This window comes from Bubalus bubalis, chromosome X (assembly GCF_019923935.1).
Source record: "Bubalus bubalis isolate 160015118507 breed Murrah chromosome X, NDDB_SH_1, whole genome shotgun sequence".
Lineage (NCBI taxonomy): Eukaryota > Metazoa > Chordata > Mammalia > Artiodactyla > Bovidae > Bubalus > Bubalus bubalis.
This window is the reverse complement of record NC_059181.1, coordinates 105,176,563-105,198,173: the sequence shown is the minus strand read 5'-3', so window position 1 is coordinate 105,198,173 and position 21,611 is coordinate 105,176,563. Positions and strand designations below refer to the sequence as shown.

General features: G+C 58.7%; 1 protein-coding gene and 1 long non-coding RNA gene across 5 annotated transcripts; one reads left to right on the top strand and one right to left on the bottom strand.

Moving 5' to 3' along the window:
• Nucleotides 1-7,318: 7,318 nt before the first annotated feature.
• LOC123331867 lies at nt 7,319-13,662 on the bottom strand. The gene is made up of 3 exons (XR_006548669.1): nt 12,896-13,662; nt 8,522-8,608; nt 7,319-7,841 (listed from the first exon to the last, which is right to left on the bottom strand). It is a non-coding gene; the product is annotated as an uncharacterized LOC123331867 (long non-coding RNA).
• Nucleotides 12,519-21,399, top strand: DUSP9 (dual specificity phosphatase 9). Of its 4 annotated transcripts, none has more exons than XM_044936991.2 (4): nt 12,519-12,686; nt 17,706-18,107; nt 19,282-19,731; nt 19,890-21,399. In XM_044936991.2, exons 2-4 carry the CDS (start codon nt 17,741-17,743, stop codon nt 20,213-20,215), a joined length of 1,143 nt encoding a protein of 380 aa, XP_044792926.1. In that variant the 5' UTR covers nt 12,519-12,686; nt 17,706-17,740; the 3' UTR covers nt 20,216-21,399. The 4 variants fall into 4 exon arrangements, with proteins under 4 accessions (XP_044792926.1, XP_025132185.1, XP_025132184.1 ...); XM_025276400.3 differs by having other exon boundaries at nt 17,703-18,107; XM_025276399.3 differs by lacking the exon at nt 12,519-12,686 and adding an exon at nt 16,973-17,190.
• The last annotated feature ends 212 nt before the right edge of the window (nt 21,400-21,611 follow it).

The following is a 21,611-nucleotide window of genomic DNA, read 5'->3' as shown; positions in this document are numbered from 1 at the left end:
TCCAAGGACAGGCATGTCTGTCTGCTTTTTGCCCAGCAGAAGCAAAGAGTTCTATGTGTGTGTGTGTGTGTGTGTGTGTGTGTACCCACATGCATGTGTGCATGCAGGCAGCTGTACAGGGCAGGTGAGGCAGTATCCAGGAGCTCGCACTCACACTGTGAACATGTGGGTGCGTGTACCGTGATTTCAGGCAGAAGTGTGTGGGAGGGATGGGAGTGATCAAGGCCCAAAAATGTGTGTGTGTGTGTGTCCCAGAGACTCTAGGAGGCAAGCTGGCATCTGGGAAGCAGCCTTGGGATCTTGAACAAAGGAGAGGGGGCAGCCTTGGGCATCACCTTCCCCAGAGTCCCCTTCTCTGATGTGGTAGCCGTGTGGCTTTGCACATTTGGTTCTTCTATGCCTCCAGCTTCATCTTTACCCCAAGTAGACACACACGCATACGTGCCACAGGGAGTCTTTCTGAGTCCTTGAAGAGGTTCAGCATTTTCCTCCCTCCCTGCTCTTGCCCATGCTGTTCCAGCCTGGTACCACTTTCTTCCCTGCTCCACCCGGTGGACTCCTACGGTAAGACTAGGGTCCGGGGCCCACCTTCTACAGAGCTTTCCCTGTTCTTTCCCAGCCTGTGGATTTTGTTGACCACTTGTTGAAGGCAGTCCACTTCCTCCTGGTTTCTCTGCTGCCATGTCAGTAACTATTCCCAGACCTAGATTATCCCTGGAAACCAATCAAATCAGCTCATTCATGTATTCCACAGGCATTTGTTAGATGCCAACTAAATTATGCTTTCTCCCTAAAGATAAGCTCTTAGCTAACATAACTAATTATCAATTACTAGGTTGGGATGCATATTTGGGAAAAGTTATAATTTAGAGCAAGGTTTAAAGGAATACAATTAATTAAGAATAAGCTAAAAAGACATCCCTGCCAGTGATTAAGACTCTGTACTTCCACGGCAGAGGGCAGAAGTTCGATCCTTGGTTGGGGAACTAAGATCCTGCATGCTACAGGACACAGTTTAAAAAAAAGAATAAATTAAGAAACTTGTTTCAATGTCAACTAAGATTGCTGCTGCTTGTTAAAGCTGGGTCTGTCTCAGAGGTAAGATAAGGAAACACCTCTTTGTGATTTCTGATCAAAATGTCCAGCCCCATCCATACCTCTGCTATGCTGGAATTCCCAAGCAGGTGACAATGTCCACTCATGGCTACCTCCCTTTTCCATGGGGAGGGGCAGAAAAGAGTGCAGACTTTCTTTTCTTTTCTGTAATTTCAGTCTAGAATAGCCAAACAAAGTAAAACTACCTCCTCTGAGATGAGTTCCCTTGCTTTCCAAGACCCTCTAATTCTGCTGCATCCCCTAAATCATGAAAACTGTAACTGGTAAAAAAAATCATCTGCATAAAAATAAACAAATTCATCTCAACAACAATAAAAACTTATCATGATAAAGGACCAGTCCACCAAGAAGACAATAGCATTCCTATATGTGCATGCACCAAACCACAGAGTTGCAAAATACATGAGGCAAAAGTTGTTAGAACCAAAAAGAGGAACAGAGAAGTCCACAGTTACAGTTGGAGAGGTCAACACTCGTCTCTCAAAAACTGGCAAAAGAACGAGATAAAATCAACAAGGATGTAGAAGAACTCAACACCACCACCAATAAACCCTATGTAATAGACATTTATGGAGCACTCTACCCAATAATAGCTCAGTCGGTAAAGAATCTGCCTGCAGTGTGGGAGACCTGGGTTCGATTCCTGGGTCGGAAGATCCCCTGGAGAAGAAAATGGCAATCCAGTCCAGTATTCTTGCCTAGAAAATCCCATGGACTGTAGCCCACCAGGCTCCTCTGTCCATGGGGTCGCAAGAGTCAGACACAACTTAGAGACTAAACCACCACCACACCACCACTACCCAATAATAGCAGATCCCCATTCCTTACAAACACCATGAAATATGTACCAAGACAGACCATATCCCAGGCCATAGAACAACCCAACAAACTGAAAAGAACTGGATCATGCAGAGTTTATTCCCCAATCACGATAGAATCAAACTAGAAATCAGTAACAGAAAGATAACAAAAAAGGATCTCCAGACACTAAGAAACTAAACACACATCTAAATAATCCATGTGGGGCAAAGATGAAGTCTAAAGAAAAAAATTTAAATACACCGAAATGAAAGAAAATAAAATTCCAATATAGCAAATTTTGTGAGAGGCAGCTAAAGCAGTGCTGAGGAGGGATATTTATAGAAAAAAAAAAAAAAGAAGAAGAAGAAGAAGAAGAAGAAAGATTCTTTCTCTCCCTTAAAAGGAATCAATTTATCAGAGGTAGGACAGTGCTTAGAGTAAGGATAGACAATTTTCCTTGATTCATTCAATCAACAGTATCTGTCAGGCCAAAAACTTCACAAATTCATCGTTTACAACAATTAAAATCTGTCTATATCAGGAAGTTTGGAGACTTTAGCGCTTTTACATATCACTGGATCTAGATTTTAAACCAGAAGAGTTGCACTGAGCCCCAGGTCTGCTTCCATCTGAATTACTCTGGGAAAGTCATTCAAGTGTGCTGAATCTTGAACTCTTCATCTGAGAAATGCTAAGGCTATTTGCCTCATCACCAACTAGCATGTATTCAGACTGTCTAGCATCACCGACTCAATGGACATGAATTTGAGCAAACTCCGGGAGATGGTGAAGGACAGGGAAGTGTGGTGCACTGCAGTCCATGGGATCACAAAGAGTCGGACACAACTGAGTGACTAACACTTTCTCACCTCACAGGGTATCTTTTAGCCTTAAATGATGCAATAGATGAGAAAGCCTTTCAAGAACTCTAAGGCTCTCCACTTGTCGGCTACACCTGTCACAACAAAGCACCACAAACTAGGTGGCTTAAAATAATAAGACACTTATTGTGTCACAGCTCTGGAGGCTGAAGGTCTCAGATCGAGTTGTGTGTAGGGTTCTGCTCCTTCTGAAGGCAGTAGGGAAGGGTCTGCCCCAGGGGCCGCCCCTGGCTCCTGCTGGTGTGCTGGCAGGCTTTGATGCCCCTAGGTTTTACAGTTCCACATGGCATTTTCCCTGGGAGTGTCTGTGTCTAAATGTCCCCTATTGGGACTTCCCTAGCTGTCCAGTGGTTAAGACTCCATGCTTCCAGTGCAAGGAGAATGGGTTCCATCCCTGGTTGAGGAACTAAGATCCCACATGCTGCAGCAACAGATAAATCAATATCCCCCTTTCATAAGGATATCAGTCATAGTGCAGCTGTCCCCGACCTTTTTGGCACCAGGGACCAGTTTTGTGGAAAACAATCACTCCTTCCTGTGTGGCCTGGTTTATGGCCTAGGGGCTGGGGTCCCCTGATATTTAATTAGAGGCTCACCCTACTCTGGTATGACCTCATGTTAATTACATCGATGATGGCCCTGTTTCCAAAGACGGTCATATTCACAGGCACAGGGAGGTTAAGACTCAACATATGAGTGGTGGGAGGGGGACCATTCAACCCGTAACAAGCCCTACACTAATGTCCTATTAGAACATTTTGGTCTTTTGCATCACTGTCCCTTTTGTTGGCTACACCTTATGTGGTCCAATTAAATCTTAATTGGATATATACAAGTGTGTGCATGTGTGCATGTGTCTCAACCTTGGCAAGCTCCCTGGGGAGGTGAATTTATGCCCTGTGAAGGCTTGTGCACATTCACGTGTGGACACCACGTGACTGTCCTGGTTCTGGGTTTGTGCTACCGTAGCACCACTGATGGAGCAAGTTTTAGCGCCGACACTGGAAGCCTCAGGTGCCCCTAACCTTTTCCCTTAGCCCACTCCGGGGCCCCTGTCAGCCTGAAAGCCAGCCAGGGTCTTGGTGGACACCTGGTGGGGTTCCATGCAGTCTTGTGAGCACCCTGGCCCTCATGTCTTGGAGAGATGTGCTCTCTGCCTGTCCGCTTCCACACAGCTGACAAGCACTCACTCTGGTTTCCGCAGTAACCAAGGCTGGTGACTGGTCACAGAACCTGCAGCAGAGGTGTCCCAGGGATACAGACAGGATGGCATGGCAACTCATCCCCCCTCCGGCCCCTGCCCACCTTTCCTCTGCATTATATGCCCAGCAAGCGCCTTCAGGCAGGTTGGGGATGAATGGCCCCATCCTCAGCAACCACACGCTCGGCCCTCAGGTGTGGGTAGGAGCCACCCCGGGGCCCCGGCCAGCTGCCTGGACTGGAAGAGGGATGTGTGCGCAGTTGGAGGGTTCTGGGAGAGATGGCTGGCAGTGTGGGGGCACCTGGGCCAGCGGGAGTGTCCAGACTCCGTGACTGAGCCTGCGGGCTGTGGGTACAGCCGGGCACAGAGGAGGGAGCCAAGACAGTCATCGGAGCTCAACCCCAGGAATTCACAGTCCTCACCTGGAGGAGGAGGACAACCCGGGGCAGGGAGGGGCCCTGGAAAGTGGCCACAACTGCAGGAGCCAGCCCCATAGTCAGACAGCTATGGGCCAGGGTTGGGGTGCTGGGAAGGTCCATGTGGGGTTACACATCATTCACTCAGGAGACATCTGTGGAGGGCCTGTGGTGCCCAGGCCCAATGCCAGGTGAGGTGGAGCCCAGAGGCACCTGCAATGGGGGCCCTGGGCTCACCAGCTGCCTGGGCAGAGGAGCAGACGACAGACAGGGAAGCCCTGCAACACAGTCCATCAGGGACACAGCCCAGCCTTTCCCCGGGTTCCAAATCTCCTCCTTCCTGGTGCCCCGAGCTCCCTCCTGGCCTGCTCCTGGCCAGATGCCCACTAAGGCCAAGAGCCAGGAAGGGGCTGGTGGATGGTGGGGGATGAGTTGGGAGAACAGGCCTGGCACCCCTTGCAATGAGATGACAGTGCTGCCTCCTGCTCAGAAGAGGGAGGCCAGGGGCCCTGGCCAAGCCGCCCCCTTCCCACCCAGAGTCGCAGCCATGACTGGGGGCCTCCAGGGCTGGGGTCCCAGGCAGCAGCCCCCAGCCAGTCCTTGCAGAGGGCACTGAGCATTCGCGGTCAGGCTGGTCCCACCACCACGAGCTGCCCAGCAGTCGTCTCGCAGAGGCTCGGCCCAAAGCCCACCACCACTGGCCTCGACCCCGGTAGGTCCAGGGTGGGTGTCAGCATACAGCTGTGCTGAGATGCCCAGTGCCCCATGGTCCAGGGCCAGAGGACGTGCCCAGGCCTGTCAGGAAGAAGGGCCCGCAGTGGCTGGGTGGTGTCCTGCATTCAGGGCCGGCCTGGATTCAGACCTGCAACTCCAAAGGGAGCCAGGAGGACCAGAGCCCCACGCTCTGAGGTCCCCTGTGGCCAGGATGGAGGTGGCCGGTAGTGACGCCCATGTCTCCCAGCCCCTTGCTTGGTGGCCAGCTTTGTCTTCCTGCTTCTTAATCAGCAGAGTCTGGTGACCCGGTTCAGTTGTCTAGCAATCGTAGCCAGGTTCTTGAATCCATTCACTCCTGGGGTACACACACACTACAGGAGCCCCATCCCAGAGCCAGGCTGGGCACTCCATGCTGGAGAGGGACACCACCACGATGTGGCCTCTGTCCCCAACCGTTCTGTACCAGCGAAGGGAAGAAAGACAAGTGCCCTTACCAGGCCGATAAGGAGCTGTGACACTAAGTGGTGGTGGTATGGAGGTGAAGTCTTTAGGAGATAACAGGGTGGGGAGAATGTATTTTGCACGGGGGCTGACATGCACTGGGGGCAGCAGGCTGGCTGTAGTGGGCTGAAGAGTGGCCTTACAGAACACGTGTGTGCCTGGAGCCTCAGAGCGTCAGCTTATCTTGAATAAGGCCAGTGGACACGAGACAGCTGGTACATTCTGGCAAGCACCGGAACTTGCAGTGGGGTTGCAGAAGATTCCTGAGAGAGAGGGGCTGGAAGGCAAGAGGTCACACAGGACCATGTGAGCCGGCTGAAGTGCTTGGACTTTGTCCCCAAGTCCACAAGGCCACTCAGGGACATTGAACAATGCTGGGGGGTGAGGTGGTAAGAGCCTCTGCTTTAGGAGAGTCACCATGTCCACCCTGTGGAGATAAGGGCAGGACTGAGGAAGGGTCTGGCCAGGGACAGGAGGGCAGCATGTGCCCACTCTTTAGGTGGGAACCCAGCAGGAGGTGGCAAATTGAGGTGGGAGGGGTGGCGAGAAAAGGGAACTGAATGATGGCCCTGAGGCTGGGATCTGGGCAACTGAGGGGAGACAGTGAGTTCCCTGTGGCAAAGAACACATCTGAAGGGCCATGGGTCATCCAGGGAGCCATGGAGACTATGATGACACAGTCATCACCCGGGAAAGGTGAACACGTTGAAGTGAAAGTGTCAGTCGCTCAGTCATGTCCGACTGTTTGCAACTCCATGGACTGTAGCCCACCAGGCTCCTCTGTCCATGGGATTCTCCAGGCAAGAATACTGGAGTGGGTTGCCATGTCCTCCTCCAGGGGATCTTCCCGACCCAGGGATTGAACCTGGGTCTCCTGCATTGCAGGCGGATTCGTTACTGTCTGAGCCACCAGGGAAGCCCACCCAGAACAGTAGTGGAGGCCATCCCAGGGGAACAAGCAGGGGGAGAAGAGGACTCAGAGCCTGAGACAAACTTGACAGAAATGGCCAGAGTGGTGGGAAGCAAACCTGAAGGGCAGAGAGGGGTGGGAGGGATATAGGAAGGCACTTCTGAAGGCGACATCTGGGACAGTAGCTGAGGGGATGGGACAGCGGACCCCAGCTCTTCTGAGCCTGGATGCCAGGGGACTGGGACAACTGCTGCTGGCTTTGACTCAGGAAGGGCAGGAAGTCCAGGGAGCTCTCACCTGATTGGCCTGAAGATGCCAGGTCATATGGGTGGCAAAGGTACCCACTGGAAGGGTCAGGCCTCAGCTGGGCTCCAGAAGACTGATGGAGCTTCGGATTGGCCACTGAGGATGGTGGGAAAGGAAAGTGGCCAGGGGCAAGTAAAGGATCCACAGAGTACCAAGTGGAGAGGGGACTAGGGTTACGGGAGAAGCCTGGAGATGCAGGGGTTCGAATGGACAGGACAGGACAGAGGTGGGAGCCCAGACCCAAGGCCCCAGCGGTGAATCCAAAACCAGGGAGTAAGAGGTGGGTTGATTGAGAAGAGCTTCAAAGATCCTGGCATTCAATGGGAAGATGGACAAGTCACATCTAGAAGTCATCACCTTGAGAGGCAAGGTGATAATGCCAACCAGCCTTGGGCTCTGGGAAGTGCAGTGAGCAAGAACATGCAGGAGTGCTTTTCTTTAGACATTTTATGTTATTTGCCATAGCTTTTTTTAAAATTTCATAAGGTATTTCCTTATTTTATTGAAATATAGTTGATTTACAATGTTATGTTAGCTTCAGTATATAACCCAGTGATTCAGATACATATATATACACATATATGCATATATATACATATACTCTTTTTCAGATTGTTTTCCCTGATACGTTATTACTAAGTATCATGGAAAGACCTTCAAGAGCAATTTAGAGACTTGGGTGGAGGCAAGGCTGGTGCTGGAAGGACAGGGCCAGCAGTGAGGGGAGAAGACACAGAGATAGGGAGGGAAGGCTTGGCTAAGACAGAGACAGCATCCCAAGCTGTCACTGAGAGCAAGAGCACAAGACCTTGGGAACTTCGTTCTGTTGACTAGGAAGAGTCCTCTCAGGTTTATAGACATGGGGACTCCATCGCTGATTCCCTCTTCTCTTCTGGGGCCATAGAGAACAGGTAGCTCAGGCCAAGGATGCCATAGGGAGGTCAAAGTCCCAGTCACAGTCCCTGTGGCTCCGGACAGGTCCCAAGAGCCAAGTCCTGCAGGTTGACACATTGGGCTCTAGGTTACACTCATGGTCCCTGCCCACGCCAGCCCCAACATGGGTCCCTAAAATGGAGGTGCGGTGAAGAGAGGCCACCATGGCTAGGAAACCAATCTCAGGCCTTGGCTTTTCTCTCTGTGATAGTGAAATGGTGGTGGGCGGCAGGGGGCAGGTGGCAGGTACTGAGGAGGGGTGAACATACTGTGTTGGAGGGAGACAGCTCTGAGGACCCCTGTGAGGAACCCCTGACTCCTCACAGCCTCCTGCCAAGAGGGCCAGCTTCAAGGGCCTGAGGCGGCGTCTGTGGGGAGAGAGTGACCCTCCCCCGGCTCTGCCATCATCAGGCCTTGGCCTTCCCCTCACTCTTCTTCTGTCTCTCCTCTTTGTGAGAAGCGGATAAGGCAGGATAATAGGCACTCTCTAAATTTAAATGGGATAAATCCCCACAGAGTTGGTAGAGATATCCTGGGCCTTCCTTGTGGCAAGCCTCTCGAGTACGAAAGTAGGGAGGGGGCAGCAGCGGGGTTGGTGGGGAGGGGTGCTTAGGCACAGGGACGAGGCCGAGGGACAATGACGGAAGTCCTCATCTGGGCCAGGGTGGGCCTGAACTCACAGGCAGACCAGGGCCTCTCCACAGGCCGTTTGCTGCCGTTTGGGACTGTGTGGACCACTCACCATGGTTTATCTGTGACCTGGAGCTCCGTCCTTCCTCGCTGGGGCTGTGTCACTGGGTCCCCTCCTGACACCATGAAACCTTGAAATCTGTGAGAAAGATGGGCTTGGACCTGAGCCCCAACACCAGAGGCTGGGATCCTCAGCCTCATCTCTCAGGGCCTTGGTTTCCTCATATGGAAGCTTTGTGGCCCTTGTTCCTGGCACGGTGACCAGAAAAAGCCACTGTTCTCATTATTTAAGGGTCCCACGAGGGGGCCTTCTGGGCCAGCAAGGAGGGCTGGCTCTAAACTTGGTGACAGCAAGACTTCAAAGGGCAGCAAGTGTGGCTTGACGTGGCAAAAGCCCACCCGAGTCTCCCTTCCAGGGGCCAAATGGCTCCAGGCTCATCCTGTGCAACACCCTCCCCTTGACTCTGGCAGCTTAAGCACTGATGCCATAACCAAGGGGCAGGTCCCTGACCTGGGCCCTGGCCCCCTCCTGACTTAATTGATTCCAGTCACTGCTGAGGTGTTCCCAGACCAGACTAGGGTGGAAAGCTCCCATGACGGGAGGAGACGTGTGCAGAGCTGTGCTCAGCACCGCTGACCCCAGGACAGCAGTGACCTAGCCATCCTGCTAGCAGGCCTTGGTCTGGGTGCAAGGAGCTCCCGGGACCCAGGCTGGCCTTGCAGTATTGGGAAGCAAGGTGGTCGATCTGTGATACAGGGAGTCAGACCCCTGAGGATGAGGACATGAGAAAAACCCACAGTGTCCCCAGAAGCCCCTCCTGGCCCCTCAAAGACAACTGAGCCAGAGCCAGGGGCCTGAACCCACTGTTCTGTTTAACACATTCCTTCCTGTGAGGTGATGGCCTGAGTCAAGAGCCATGTTCCTGGAGGGAGGACAGGGAGATGTGACCAGAGACCCCACTGATGGCCTCACTCACAGAGGCCATCATCAGAGCGATTGGTGACAGGTCCCGCAGCAGGGGATGAGAGACAGGGCTGAAAGGGGCCGTATCTCCTGGCCTGTCCCTTCCACCTTTCTGGTTCCCCTTTCCTGGCCCCATTCAGCCCTCTGTCTCATCCCCTCCCACCACTGGCCCCCAGTTCCCTCCCGCCTCCCTTTGCCGGTCCAGCCAATGGGCATGGGAGTCTGGCTATCTCCCAGTAAAAGAATTATATCATCTGAAACGTACATCCCGACACGCGTGCTGCACGGCTTCTTGGGAAGACAAGTACCGGGAGCCCGCGCGGCTGGCCAGAGGGGGTTGATAACCAGGTTATCGAACCTGAACCGGAGCCCTCCCGGAATGGGGATGTTAATGGCTCCTGAGGTCCTGGCCCCTCAGAAATCAATCGCTGCTGTGCTGCACACACTGCCTCCCTCCTGTCTTCTCTGTCCCTTTCACCTGGGCTTCAAGCGCCAATCTGAGAGCCATCACTGGGTTATTTGGTTTCCAATGCCCGCAGGTGGTCCTGCCAGGGGGGCTGCGGAGGGCAAGTGGGGTGCCCCGGAACAGGGCCTAGGATGTGCTCCCGGAGGCATGGCAACTGGTAGCGCGAGATGCATCCAGAAGATGCTGGCTAACGCGCCTCTGAGGGGGGAGGGGCAGTGAAGCCAGTTCCCCAGCGGTGGAGGGGCGGCGGCGGCCTGGGGGGCGGTTGTCATGTGAGCAAATGGCTTCAGCGGAGGATATTGCGCTCGGTGGGACCCAATGGTTGCCCAGAAATAAAGGCTCACGTGTACGTGCACCCAAACGCCAGTGCTCTGGGGACGCCAGGGCCTCCATGCAAGGACCCAGTGAGACGGGCCTTTCTTCAAAGCTTCAATTGTCTGAAAAGTGACCCAGAATCAGGACCTGGAAAAGCTGCATTTTCACAGGTACGGCCACCTTCAGCCACAGTGCACGGGGGCTCATCCCGGCCACTGCCCAGTTTTCTGCTCCTCCACCCTGCACAGGCGATTTCTGCTGCGTGTCTGGGGTGGGTGGGGGGCTTGGGGGGGTTCCCAGTGGGAGAAGCAGGGAGGCCACAGAGGAGAACCCACCATGAGGTTTCTGTTAGGACCTGAGCATGCAGGCTTGGCTGCTTCAGAGGCAGGCCCAGCTATGCCTTCAAAACAGCCTCAGTTCTGACATGGCTGGCCTCTCACTCAAGTCCTCTTCGAGAAGGTTCTCCAGCTCATCCCTCAACAGGATCACAGGCTAGGCCTGGCTAGCCAAGCCCCTGAGAATGAGGCAGGTGGCCCCCATTTCCCCAGGTGGACCAGGTCTGTGTCCTCGGAGCTCCCAGGACTGGCCCGGCGGTTCAGGTTAGCTTTCTTCACGTCCAGTGCTGGGTGGGTCTTGTTGCCTGGATTGCAGAGGCCCTGTGGGAGGGCTGGGATAGCAACTCTGCAGGGGTGAGGGTGGCATCATCCAGTCCAAATGTTCCTCCTCCAGCCGTTCAGCCCTGAGTCACTAAAGCACAGAATTGGGGGGGGGGGTAGTTCTCCAACCTTTCAAGAAACTCCTCTGTGAGTCAGCTCCCTAAGCCTTTGCAGGGGGCCGAGTGCCCAGGGCCAGGGGCATGGCTGCCATGTGTCTTCCCCAAATGGGAGGGTCTCCAGGGGAGCTGGCCCCCATCTTTTCTGGTTTCCATGTATTTTGCCCCTTTGACAGATCAAAATGGTCCTATTGCTGAACGGCATGCCTTTTAGCACAGATTGCTATCTTAGCAAAGGGCCCTCTGACTCCAGGACAGTTGGCAGCGTGGATGGCACAGAAGCACAGGGTAGAGTGGCAGGACCCACCCGAACCACCACAGGTTTCGTTTGCCCACCTGCATGCCATCGTCTTGGCAGTTTGATTCCACGCCAGCCCCTGGGGCCTTGCTGCTGAATGGGAGGTGAACGATCAGCCCGGCCCACAGATGCACCTGCCAGCGAGGGTAGCCCTGAAAGGCCCAGGCGCTCGAGAGGGGAGGGTGGCAAGGGCAGGCACGGTGCTGAGGGCTGAAGGAGGCCAAAGGGCGGGCTGGGCCTGCCAGGCTGGTGGCATCTGGACCCTGCCCCAGCTCCCACACCTTGGAGAGAGACTGCTGCAAAGCTGGTGAGGGCCCTTGGAGATGGTGAGGTCTGCTCCATCCCCAAACACACAGCCTCTGTCCTCTCTTTCCCAGGGGTGATGACTCAGGGGAATTTAGGCTACCGCTAGCATCCCAGCCCTCCCTGCATCCCCCTCCACTCTGGCCCTGTCACCACACAGCGGCGTGACCCCTGGGAAACCACTGCTTCAGTTTCCCTAGCTATAGCAGGGGAACCGTCTCCTCCAACTGCCAGATGGGTGTAAAAACCGAAGGAGGCCCGTGATGGTGGGGGACCCTGGCCCGAGGGCCAGAGGAAAGCACCCCAGGCCTGCAGACAGCACCTCCTCCCTGACCCACCCCCACCATCCTGGCCGCACCCCTTCCAGGCACTCAGGCCCCAAAGCTCCAGGAGCCAGAATCTGATACAGGAGGATGGCAGAAGACAGGAGTCAGGGGACCGCGGGTTGGGCGCTTCGGATGCTCTCACCCGGACCTTACACCTTAGCCCCTGGGACATCAGGAGGTGGCCCCTGGGGCCGAGCTGTGCCTGGTCCTCGATGGCCGCAGGAGTGCCAGGGCGGACTGTTCCAGGCAGCCCAGCCCAGGCCCAACTGAGGTCAGGGCCTCCCACCCAACTCCGGCGGCCCAGGCTCAGAGACCCCGCGGCGAGGCGGCTGGGAGCCGGGGCTGCTGGGGCATCCCCCCGCCCCCGCCGAGAGGGGCCGCCGGGGGCAGAGCGGGCGGCGGCGGCAGGTGGGAGGCAGGCGGGCGGGGGAGGTGGGAGCAGACGCCGGGCAGGCCGCGGCCCCTCCCCGCTCCCTCCTCGCGCGCCTCCGCCGGCGACATTGCCCCTCCTGGGCAGGGGGCGGAGAAGACGGCGGCAGGAGGGGAGGAGGCGGCGGCGGCGGAGGCGGGATTTGGAGTTTCCCTCCGCAGCGGCGGCGGCGGCGGCGGCGGCGGCGGCGGCGGCAGCGGCCCCTCGGCTCCAGGCGAGGCCGCCGCCCGAGGCTCCGGTGGCGCGCGGCGGCCGCGGCGGTAGCGCTTCCCGCCGGCCGGGCTTTTGGAAACTTCCCTGCCGCGACGCGCGGAGCCGGCGCAGGAAGCCGAGCGGAACGGAGGTGAGCGGGGCACGCGGCGCCCGGGCACCCACCCCCCCCCCACCCAGCCTGGCCGCCCCCCCGACGTGTGTGCGCCTCCGCCCTGCGCCCCCAAAGTCTCTCCAGCGCGCACCCCGCCAGGCCGACGCACGCGCCCCTGGGAGACCCACTCAGTGCGCCCGCCCGTGCACCTCCCGTGTCGATGGCCACGCACACCCCCTGACACTTACACGCGCGTGCACAAACCGTGCACCGCGGACCCAGGGCCCTGCAGTGCACGCCCCGGCAGCCGCTAAGTCACCATCGACTACTGTCCCCAACTCAGGCCAGCACCCATCCCAGACGCTGCCACGCCTCAGTACACACCCAGGCGCGCGTGAGCGTGCGCGCGCGTTCACACAGCACACACACACACACACACACAGACGCACACACACACATAGATACCCAACGCATCCTTGGGATATCTGCACTAACACAGCTCCCCTCGCCAGCCCGCACCATCTCCAACTCCCCATATGCTCATCACAGACACCCCACCCACGTTCCCAGCCCAGAGTCGCTGACATCTACCCACCCCTGGACGAAGCCCCAACAGGAACCCCCACCCAGAGGCCGACGCCGCACTCCTGAAGCCCAGCTGGCTCCCCAGGCCTGCACCTCGTACACCCCCAATATGTGCACACCTGCGGGATTCTGGCTCTTGAGCACCCTGGCCCGCCCCCATGGCACATAGCCCTGCACGTCCTCTAACACATTTCAGTCCCTCCCTCCAACACCTGGCACACGGGTTCTGGAGGCTGCAGCATTTGGTGGCATCTCTGCCAGGCGCCACTGGCTTGCCTTTGCAGCAGCGGTTCGCCACCCTGAGGCCCCCCAGGTGGCTTCCTAAACAGGCCCTGAGTCTCCCCAGCGACTGACTTGGCCTGGTCCCTAAAAGATAAGGAAGGCACTGGGGTGCAAGGTACCGTACTTAGATGGGGGAGGGCAAGGGAGAGGCAGGCAATTGAGATGGAGGCCACTCAGCTGCGGCCAAAGGGGCCCCAGGTGTTGGCACGCACGTAGTAGGTGGCTTTCCTGGAGGCAGGAGTCGGAATGCCCGTGTGTGTGTGTGTGTGTGTGTGTGTGTGTCCACCTGCCCTTGCGGTGGGGGGGCGGGGGGGGGGGGGTGGAACCGCGTGCGCACGTGTGCTTCTGTGTGTCTGGGTGAGTGACCCGCTGAGGGAGAAAGCCACCCCCCTGGGCTCCCTGGTGCAACAATTGATTTCATTCATTCATGCCTTCTTTGTTCACGAGCATTTCTTCCGTGAGCGCCGTGTGCCAGGCCCTTCCCTGGGGGGCTGGGGCCAGCTCGGGGCCGGGCACACACCCGCTCCTGCCTTGGAGGAACTCCCAGTCCCGCCAGGAGGCCGACCCGGCAAAGCAGAGAGCCATCCCCGAGGAAAGTGGATGTGGAGGAAAAGACACTGGATTTGCCCGGAGCGCTGTGGCTGGGAGTTCTAACCGGGCCGGACGGCCCAATTGCCCCCACTGGGCCGGCGAGACCCGAGTGTTTGGGGGTGGGGGCGGGCGTGGGGGGGGCAGGCGGGGCGCCGCTCTCAGGAGGCTCCCAGGCCCCGGGGGCTCATGGGCAGCGCGCTAGAGGCCTACGGGCAGCGGCGTTTCCGCGGCCTCCGAGGGGCACTGCTTGGGCTGGGCGGAGGCCAGGGGCGCCAGGCAGGAGAGAGGGGCGGGCGGCGGGCGCAGCGCCCATCCTACGGGAAGCGCGCAGCCGAGCTCCGCCCGCTTGTGGGGGCCTGGGGAGGCCACTGCGCGCCCGGAGCGCTCGCGCTTGGGGAGTGGGTGCGGGGTCCAGGGTCGGTGCCCCTACCCCAGCCGGCGCTGCGGGGACCTGGCGAGGGTCGGGGGAGGGGGGCTTGGCGGCGCTCAGCCCTGCACTGCGGAGGTGGCAACAGGTTCCAGGATGTCTTCCTGCTGCTGGCGCAGCGGGCTTTGCTGGCGCTGGGCAGCGAGCACTTTGGTGATTGAACGCCCCCCCTTGAAGGCTCACTCTCGCGCGGCTGACCAGCAGAGATCTGGGCAAGGGGCAGACCCGCACGACCCCCGCCAAGGGGCAGAATTTGCCTCCCTGGCCTGATGCTGGTCCCCCTCCCCCAGGGAGCCGTCTCCAGAAAGCAGGTCTTGGCACCGCAGGGCGACCCTCTCTCCAACCCCCTGAGACCACAGCCCCAGGCAGGAGCGGGGGTGTGTCTTTCTCTCTACCTCCACGTGCAGGGCGGCCACCCCAACTCTGGCGACTTGGCCAAGCCAGTCTGGCTTGGCACATCCTGGAACCCCTGGGTGCCTTCAACCCCAGCCCACTCCGGGGTTCTGCCCACAGCTGCAGCAGGCCTGGAGCGAGCCCCCCCGGGCCTGATGGCTTCCCACCTCTGCCTGTGGGAACTGGGATATGAGAGAAAGGAAATGCACCACCCCCCACCAACTCGGCTCCAGCCTAGCTGGTAACCTCAGGGAACTGAGGTCTGGAGCACAGAGGAGGGAGACAGAAACCTGGGGGAGGGGGAGTAGGCTGCAGAGGAGGCAGCCCAGGCTAGGGGCGAGGGGACCCAGCCTAGCGGCCCACGGCCCCTGGAGCCAGGTGATGGGACTCATCCCAGAGACCAAGACATGGTGGAGTGTGGCTGGAGACAAGTCCCAGCCTGGGCTGGGAAGGGAGGCAGGGTAGGAAGGGGCAACCGGAGGCCCGTTTGAGGCAACCTGGCTCTCTGTGACCTGCCCTCTCCCCAGCAATACCTCCTGCCTTTTCCTATCCTACTTTATGTTCTGATCAGTGACCTTCCAGCAGTTTTGCACCTTTCACTCCTTAGTTACCTCTCTTATGGTACCCATCCTGTGTGCATAGCTTTACCTTTGTTTACTTAGTTCCTTGGGGTAGATTCCCAGTGTGGGGTTCTTCCCAGCTCTGGATGTATATTACCAAGTTAATTTCCAGAAGAGTCACACCAGCATACCTCTAGCAATCAGCAACAGAGTAGCATGCCCATCTCACATGGGTATTCTCAGTCTGAGAACATTGGAAGTGTTACCTTGTTTTCTGTCATTGTTAGCTGGGCTTTTAAATTTGTTTTCCTTCCCATTCCTGAAGTTGTACCTTTCTCAAAATGCCTTGCACCAGTTGCATGTGCTCCTTCATGCAGTCTTTTCTGCATGTACTTTGCCCATGTACCTATAGGAGTCTCAACTTTTTTATTAATTTGTATGAGCTTTCTCTTATCTGCTGTACACCTTCCTTCAACTGGCCTATTTGCTTTAGGGCTTTAAGGGAAAAAAGGGGGGGGGGACATAGACCAGACTTTTCAGAAGCTCTGCCACCTCATTTCATTGTCTCAGAATTTATCACACCTGGTATTCTCTCATTCCATCCCTCGGTTTATTACTGACCTGTCCTGCTGGCCTGGGAGTGCCTTGCAAGCAAGGGCCCAAGTGTGCCCTGCCGGTTCATCGTCCTATGTCCACAGAAGGTTCTGGAGGCCACTGTGGGGCCTTTGCTGCAGGGCAGGGCTGAGGGGAGTTGAGGCAAACAGGCCTGGAGATGGGGAGAAGGCTTTGAAAGCCCTGATGGCGACCTGGGCCAGCACAGAGGCAGAGGGGACAGTACAGAAGTGAGAGACATTTCAGTAGAAACGCCTTGACTCTTGACTAGGGAGGAGGCAGCCCGAGAAGCCAGGCTGACTTCCAGGATCAGTAGGGCAGGGCTCTTGGAGTCTTTGGCCTGGCTCATGCCAGTGAAGCTACTGGGGTGCCCCAAAGCTGCCCTTTGCCTGCCCAGCCTTCCAGCTAACTCTGGGCCGAGCTCTGGCCAGAAGGCAGCAATAGATTTGTGGTTCCGCTTCCTTTTCCCCTCCACCATTTCCCTGGAAGCCGTGGTGATGAGTCTGTTATATGGATGAAGCCACTAAAGTCCAGTCCCAGGACGAGATGGTCCAGGGGCACCCCAAGTGAGCCTGGCTGGAGGTAGCCTCTGGGGCTGGGGCACAGGGCTCTTGTCCACACCCCTCCCCCTGCCTCCAGGGGCCTGGCTGGCGCCGGCCAGGGGAGCTGCAGTTGGTCCCCTGCTGGGCCCCTGACCTGCCCTTGGCCTCTGCCCCTGGCCCTGTCCCGCTTGGGTGGAAGCCCCGGCCCAGCAGGCCACTTGCGGGGGCCCACTCACCAGCTTTCAAGGGCACCCGTTGGCTCGCTGGCCCCCCTGAGCCCGCCCCCGCCGCCCCGCCCCTCCAAAGGCAACTCCACGTCCAAAGGCAACTGGCTTCCAAGGTAGGAAGCTGGGTCGCAGTGCCAGGAAGCTGCCGGTGCGCGCAGGCGGCGGTGGACTTGTCTCCACGTGCGGCGCGCTCTTTCTGCCATCCTTCCTTCTTCCCAGTGGCCGGGGCCGGGGCAACCCAGCCCGGGAACGACGCCCCTCGAGCCGCGGTGGCTGTGTCCAGGACATCCGCGAGCGATCGCTCGCCGCGGGATCACGCTCCAGGTCTCTCCTTTTGTTTTCTCCGGGTGGAGTCGGGCAGCCCCGAGAGGTCCCGCCTGCCGAGGGCCAGCGCCTGGGCACCGCCTTTATCTCCCCGGCCCCGGCGGGCCGTGGGGACGATCTCGGCCTAGAGCCCCTCTCCCCGCGGCCCCCCAGCGCACGCGGTCCCCCCCAGTCGGAAGCTGGAAAGCGGGGAGTGATCGCGGGCGTGAGAGACGCAGGAAGAGGCCTGAACCCCTCCGAGGGGCCAGGAGGGACCCTAGCGGCTCTCAAAGGGGGCCGTCGGACGCTCAGCCTTCCTCGGCTGGGGCACCTCTCGCATTTCCCTTCTCCGGTGGGGCACTCGAGTGGCTGCCTGGGGCATTTTTCTTGGGGCGCACGGGGGTGCCTTTGGGCATGCCGTGGGAGAGGCAGGAGAAGATCCGGCGATAGAGGGACTCCCCCGCGAGACCCCAGGCGCCCTGTTTCTGGGCGCGCAGATCGCGGGCTCATGTCTCGTGCCTTCCCTCTCTCAGCAGCTCCGGAAGCCCGACGTGCCGGGAGCCGCGAAGCCATGGAGGGTCTGGGCCGCTCGTGCCTGTGGCTGCGCCGGGAGCTGTCGCCCCCGCGCCCGCGGCTGTTGCTGCTTGACTGCCGCAGCCGTGAGCTCTACGAGTCGGCGCGCATCGGCGGGGCGCTGAGCGTGGCCCTGCCCGCGCTGCTGCTGCGCCGCCTGCGGCGAGGGAGCCTGTCGGTGCGAGCGCTACTACCGGGGCCGCCGCTGCAGCCACCGCCCCCCGCCCCGGTGCTCCTGTACGACCAGGGCGGGGGCCGGCACCGGCGCACCGAGGCCGAGGCCGAGGAGTGGGAGGCCGACTCGGTGCTGGGCACTCTGCTGCAGAAGCTTCGGGAGGAAGGCTACCTGGCCTACTACCTACAGGGTAGGTACCGGTGGTGGGCGGCGGGCGGGCACCCGTCTGGGGAGGACCCCTGCCCGGGGAGCACAGGACCCCACCTTCGGAGGGCCAGCCGAATCCATCTGATCGTGGGCGAGCCCGACCTCCTGTGGTCCAAAGTGGAGATGAGAGTCTGTCCTCCTCTGAGCGTGACCTTGGGGAAGCCCTTCACTCTTGGGAGCCCCAGTTTCTGAGCCTGGAAAATGGGAGAATCTGATCTGACCTGGCTCCAGGAACCCCAGCGGGTCCCTATCGCCCCCCTCCCCCAGCTGCTCAGCCATGGGTAAAGGAGGCTGGAGCCCCAGGACAAATCCCCCTTGCTCACCGAAGGGTCTGGAAGGGGGAGGGGAAGACGGGGGCGGGGGCGGGGTGGGGGGGACGACAGGGAGGGAAGCTGCAATGGCAGAGACCTTCCCCGCTTCCCCTCCCCCTGCCATGGTCAGCGCAGGGCTGGGGGAGGCGATGGACAGACACAGGCGTGTTGGCTCCTTGCCAAGCCAAACACACCCTCTGCCTCAGAGATCCAGGATAGAGACGGGATTTCCAGGAACCTAGACCCCTCTCCCCATTGAGGAGGGTCATTGTACTGTCGTCCCTTGCTCAATTCTGAATGCGCAGGGATATAGCAATATAGAACATGTTGGATTTCTAGCGCCGCCCACCCCCCCAGTCTGGGGAAAATAGTAGTTATTTGGAAATGGAGATGTTCCCTTCTGAGCACCTTGGGACCATCCAGGTGGCACGCTACATGCTCTCCAAGGCTCTCTGAAGAGCACGCAGACATGGCTGTGCCCTGGCCCCTGATCTCGGGAATCACCCAGGCAGACAACTCACATCTGAACCTTTCCTCGTCTTTAACTGATGCCTGCTGTCCTTCCCAAGGCTGGCACTATGTGTTGAGCCCTCACGCCTGCCTTGGCTTGGCCTCAGGGATGTGAGATCCTCTTTGGCTTGCCGTCCAGAGGACCGGCTCCAGGGACACCACTTGGGACACCACGTAGGTCAAGGCTGCTCACTCCTGAGTGCCCCTTGGGTACATCTGCCCACCCACCTCTTCAGGCATCAGAAGGATCTAGGATTGCATCCCTAACCCCAGCCAGGGCACTTAGCTGCCCGGGAGGCCACCTCAATGGGCCCCTCGTTTCATCCCCTCTCCCAGGTGGCTTCAGCAGATTCCAGGCCGAGTGCCCTCACCTCTGTGAGACCAGCCTCGACCGTCGGGGGGGCCCGAGCATGGCCCCACTGCCCAGCCCAGTGGTGGGGCTGGGGGGCCTGTGCCTGAGCTCCGACTGCTCTGATGCGGATTCCGAGCCTGACCGTGATGCCATGAGCTGCGGCCTGGATTCGGAGGGCGCCACACCCCCCCCAGCGGGGCTGCTGCCGTCCTTCCCTGTCCAGATCTTGCCCAACCTCTACCTGGGCAGCGCCCGTGATTCAGCCAACGTGGAGAGCTTGGCCAAGCTGGGCATCCGCTACATCCTCAATGTCACCCCCAACCTCCCCAACCTCTTCGAGAAGAATGGCGACTTTCACTACAAGCAGATCCCCATCTCGGACCACTGGAGCCAGAACTTGTCCCAGTTCTTTCCGGAGGCCATCGCATTCATCGGTGAGTCCACTCCGCCCTCCCCACTCCTTCCCCAGCCCCCCCAGGCCTGCCTTCCCCCTGGGCCCAGCCCAGGATGGCCCTGCTGGGGCCCGGCGGCTCCTAGGATGTGATCCCCGCGATGGGCCATCTCACACAGGGCCCCCATCTGCCCCCACTAGACGAGGCCTTGTCGCAGAACTGCGGGGTGCTCGTTCACTGTCTGGCGGGTGTCAGCCGGTCCGTCACTGTCACCGTGGCCTACCTCATGCAGAAGCTGCACCTCTCACTCAACGATGCCTACGATCTGGTCAAGAGGAAGAAGTCCAACATCTCGCCCAACTTCAGCTTCATGGGGCAGCTGCTGGACTTCGAGCGCAGCCTGCAACTGGAAGAGCGCCGTGCCCGGGAGAGGGGCAGTGGGGGGCAGGAGTCAGCCGCCTCTGATCCCCCCTCTTTCTTCACCACCCCAACCAGCGATGGTGTCTTCGAGCTGGATGCCACATAGGGCCCCAGGGCACCCTCCAGCGGGTGTGCCCAGCCCAGCCACCCACGTGCTGGGGAAGAGGCCAGAGGGGGCTTGGCCTAAGCGGGGGCGGGGGGGGGAGGTGGGGGGAGAGCACAATACCTCATTCGGGGCTGTGGGACGAGGCAGAGGCTGGGGACCCCCTCCAGGGTGGCGGTGGGGACAGCCCTGTCCTACCCACTGGAAACATCCGCGGGGAATCCTATTAAACGTGCCTACGGGCCAGGCCTGGGGCCACCGGCCTGACCCGCGCCACTTTGGGGCGGAACCCCGCTCCAGAACCTGCCTGTTCTATGACTGTTACTTTTCTTTTGTGGGGGGTGGTTGGAGGTGGGGGGTGGATTCCCATTCCGAGGGACAATTCCAGGTGGCTGCCGGTTCCCAGGGCCCAGGAGATGTGTGCTCGGCCAACTCCTGAGCCTCCCCGGGGTCTCCCATTCAGGAAGGGCATGCGCCTCTTATGGCCACAGGGACCTGCTCCCAGCCCCATTCCTGTTGCCCCATGGCTAGACCACCACCACCACCAGCATAGTCACCTGCTGCTCCTCCACAGGGGCCTGAGGTCTCTTGGGATGGGGGGGTCGGGTGGGGGGACTCCCAGGGGACATGACCTGGAGACTCAGCAGCCACCCCGCAGCCATGGGGACCATCCGTATCTGGGTGCGCTCCTCACCAGGAGCCGCTGGGCAGGTTCCCGGCCTCACATCTGGCGCCCTGACTGTTTATCCACTTGATATTTGAAAAGATGTTTTTTTTTTTTTTCCTCTTCCCCCAGATGTCTTGACAGGATCACTGGGGCTCTTTGTGACTGAGGGTGGTCAGACTGCTGCCGGAGGAGATGGGGTCTAAGCAAGAGCTGGGTGGGGGAGGGGGAGAAGACAGCCTGGAATTTGCTGCTGTGGGTCCCACGCAGCCCTGGTTGGATTCGGGGGTGGGGAAAGGGCCAAGCTTCACACACACACACACACACACACACACACAGTCATTCATTGCAGTACATCTCCCTGATGAGCAGCCTGTGTGCATGTATGTCTGTGTGTCCATGTATCAGCACTTGCACACACACACCCTCTTGGCTTACGAACCCAGCCCAGGACCAGCAGTCCCCGTGGCCAGGCCATCTCACCCTGGGGAATCCACAGCGTGGTTGCTTTCTTTAATTGTTCCTCAATAAATGGTTTCTGTTGAGATCCTGAGCACCTTGGAGAGTCTGGGGGGGAAGGTGGGGAGGGAGGCCTGGGGAAGGGGGTGCATGGGGGATTCACACACCACACTCCGTCACCACTGTCATGTGCCATCCAGCATCCACACTGCCCAGCCTCTGGCTGAACCCCTCCTGTACTCACAAGCCACTGAACTCCAATTCCATGCCCCATGG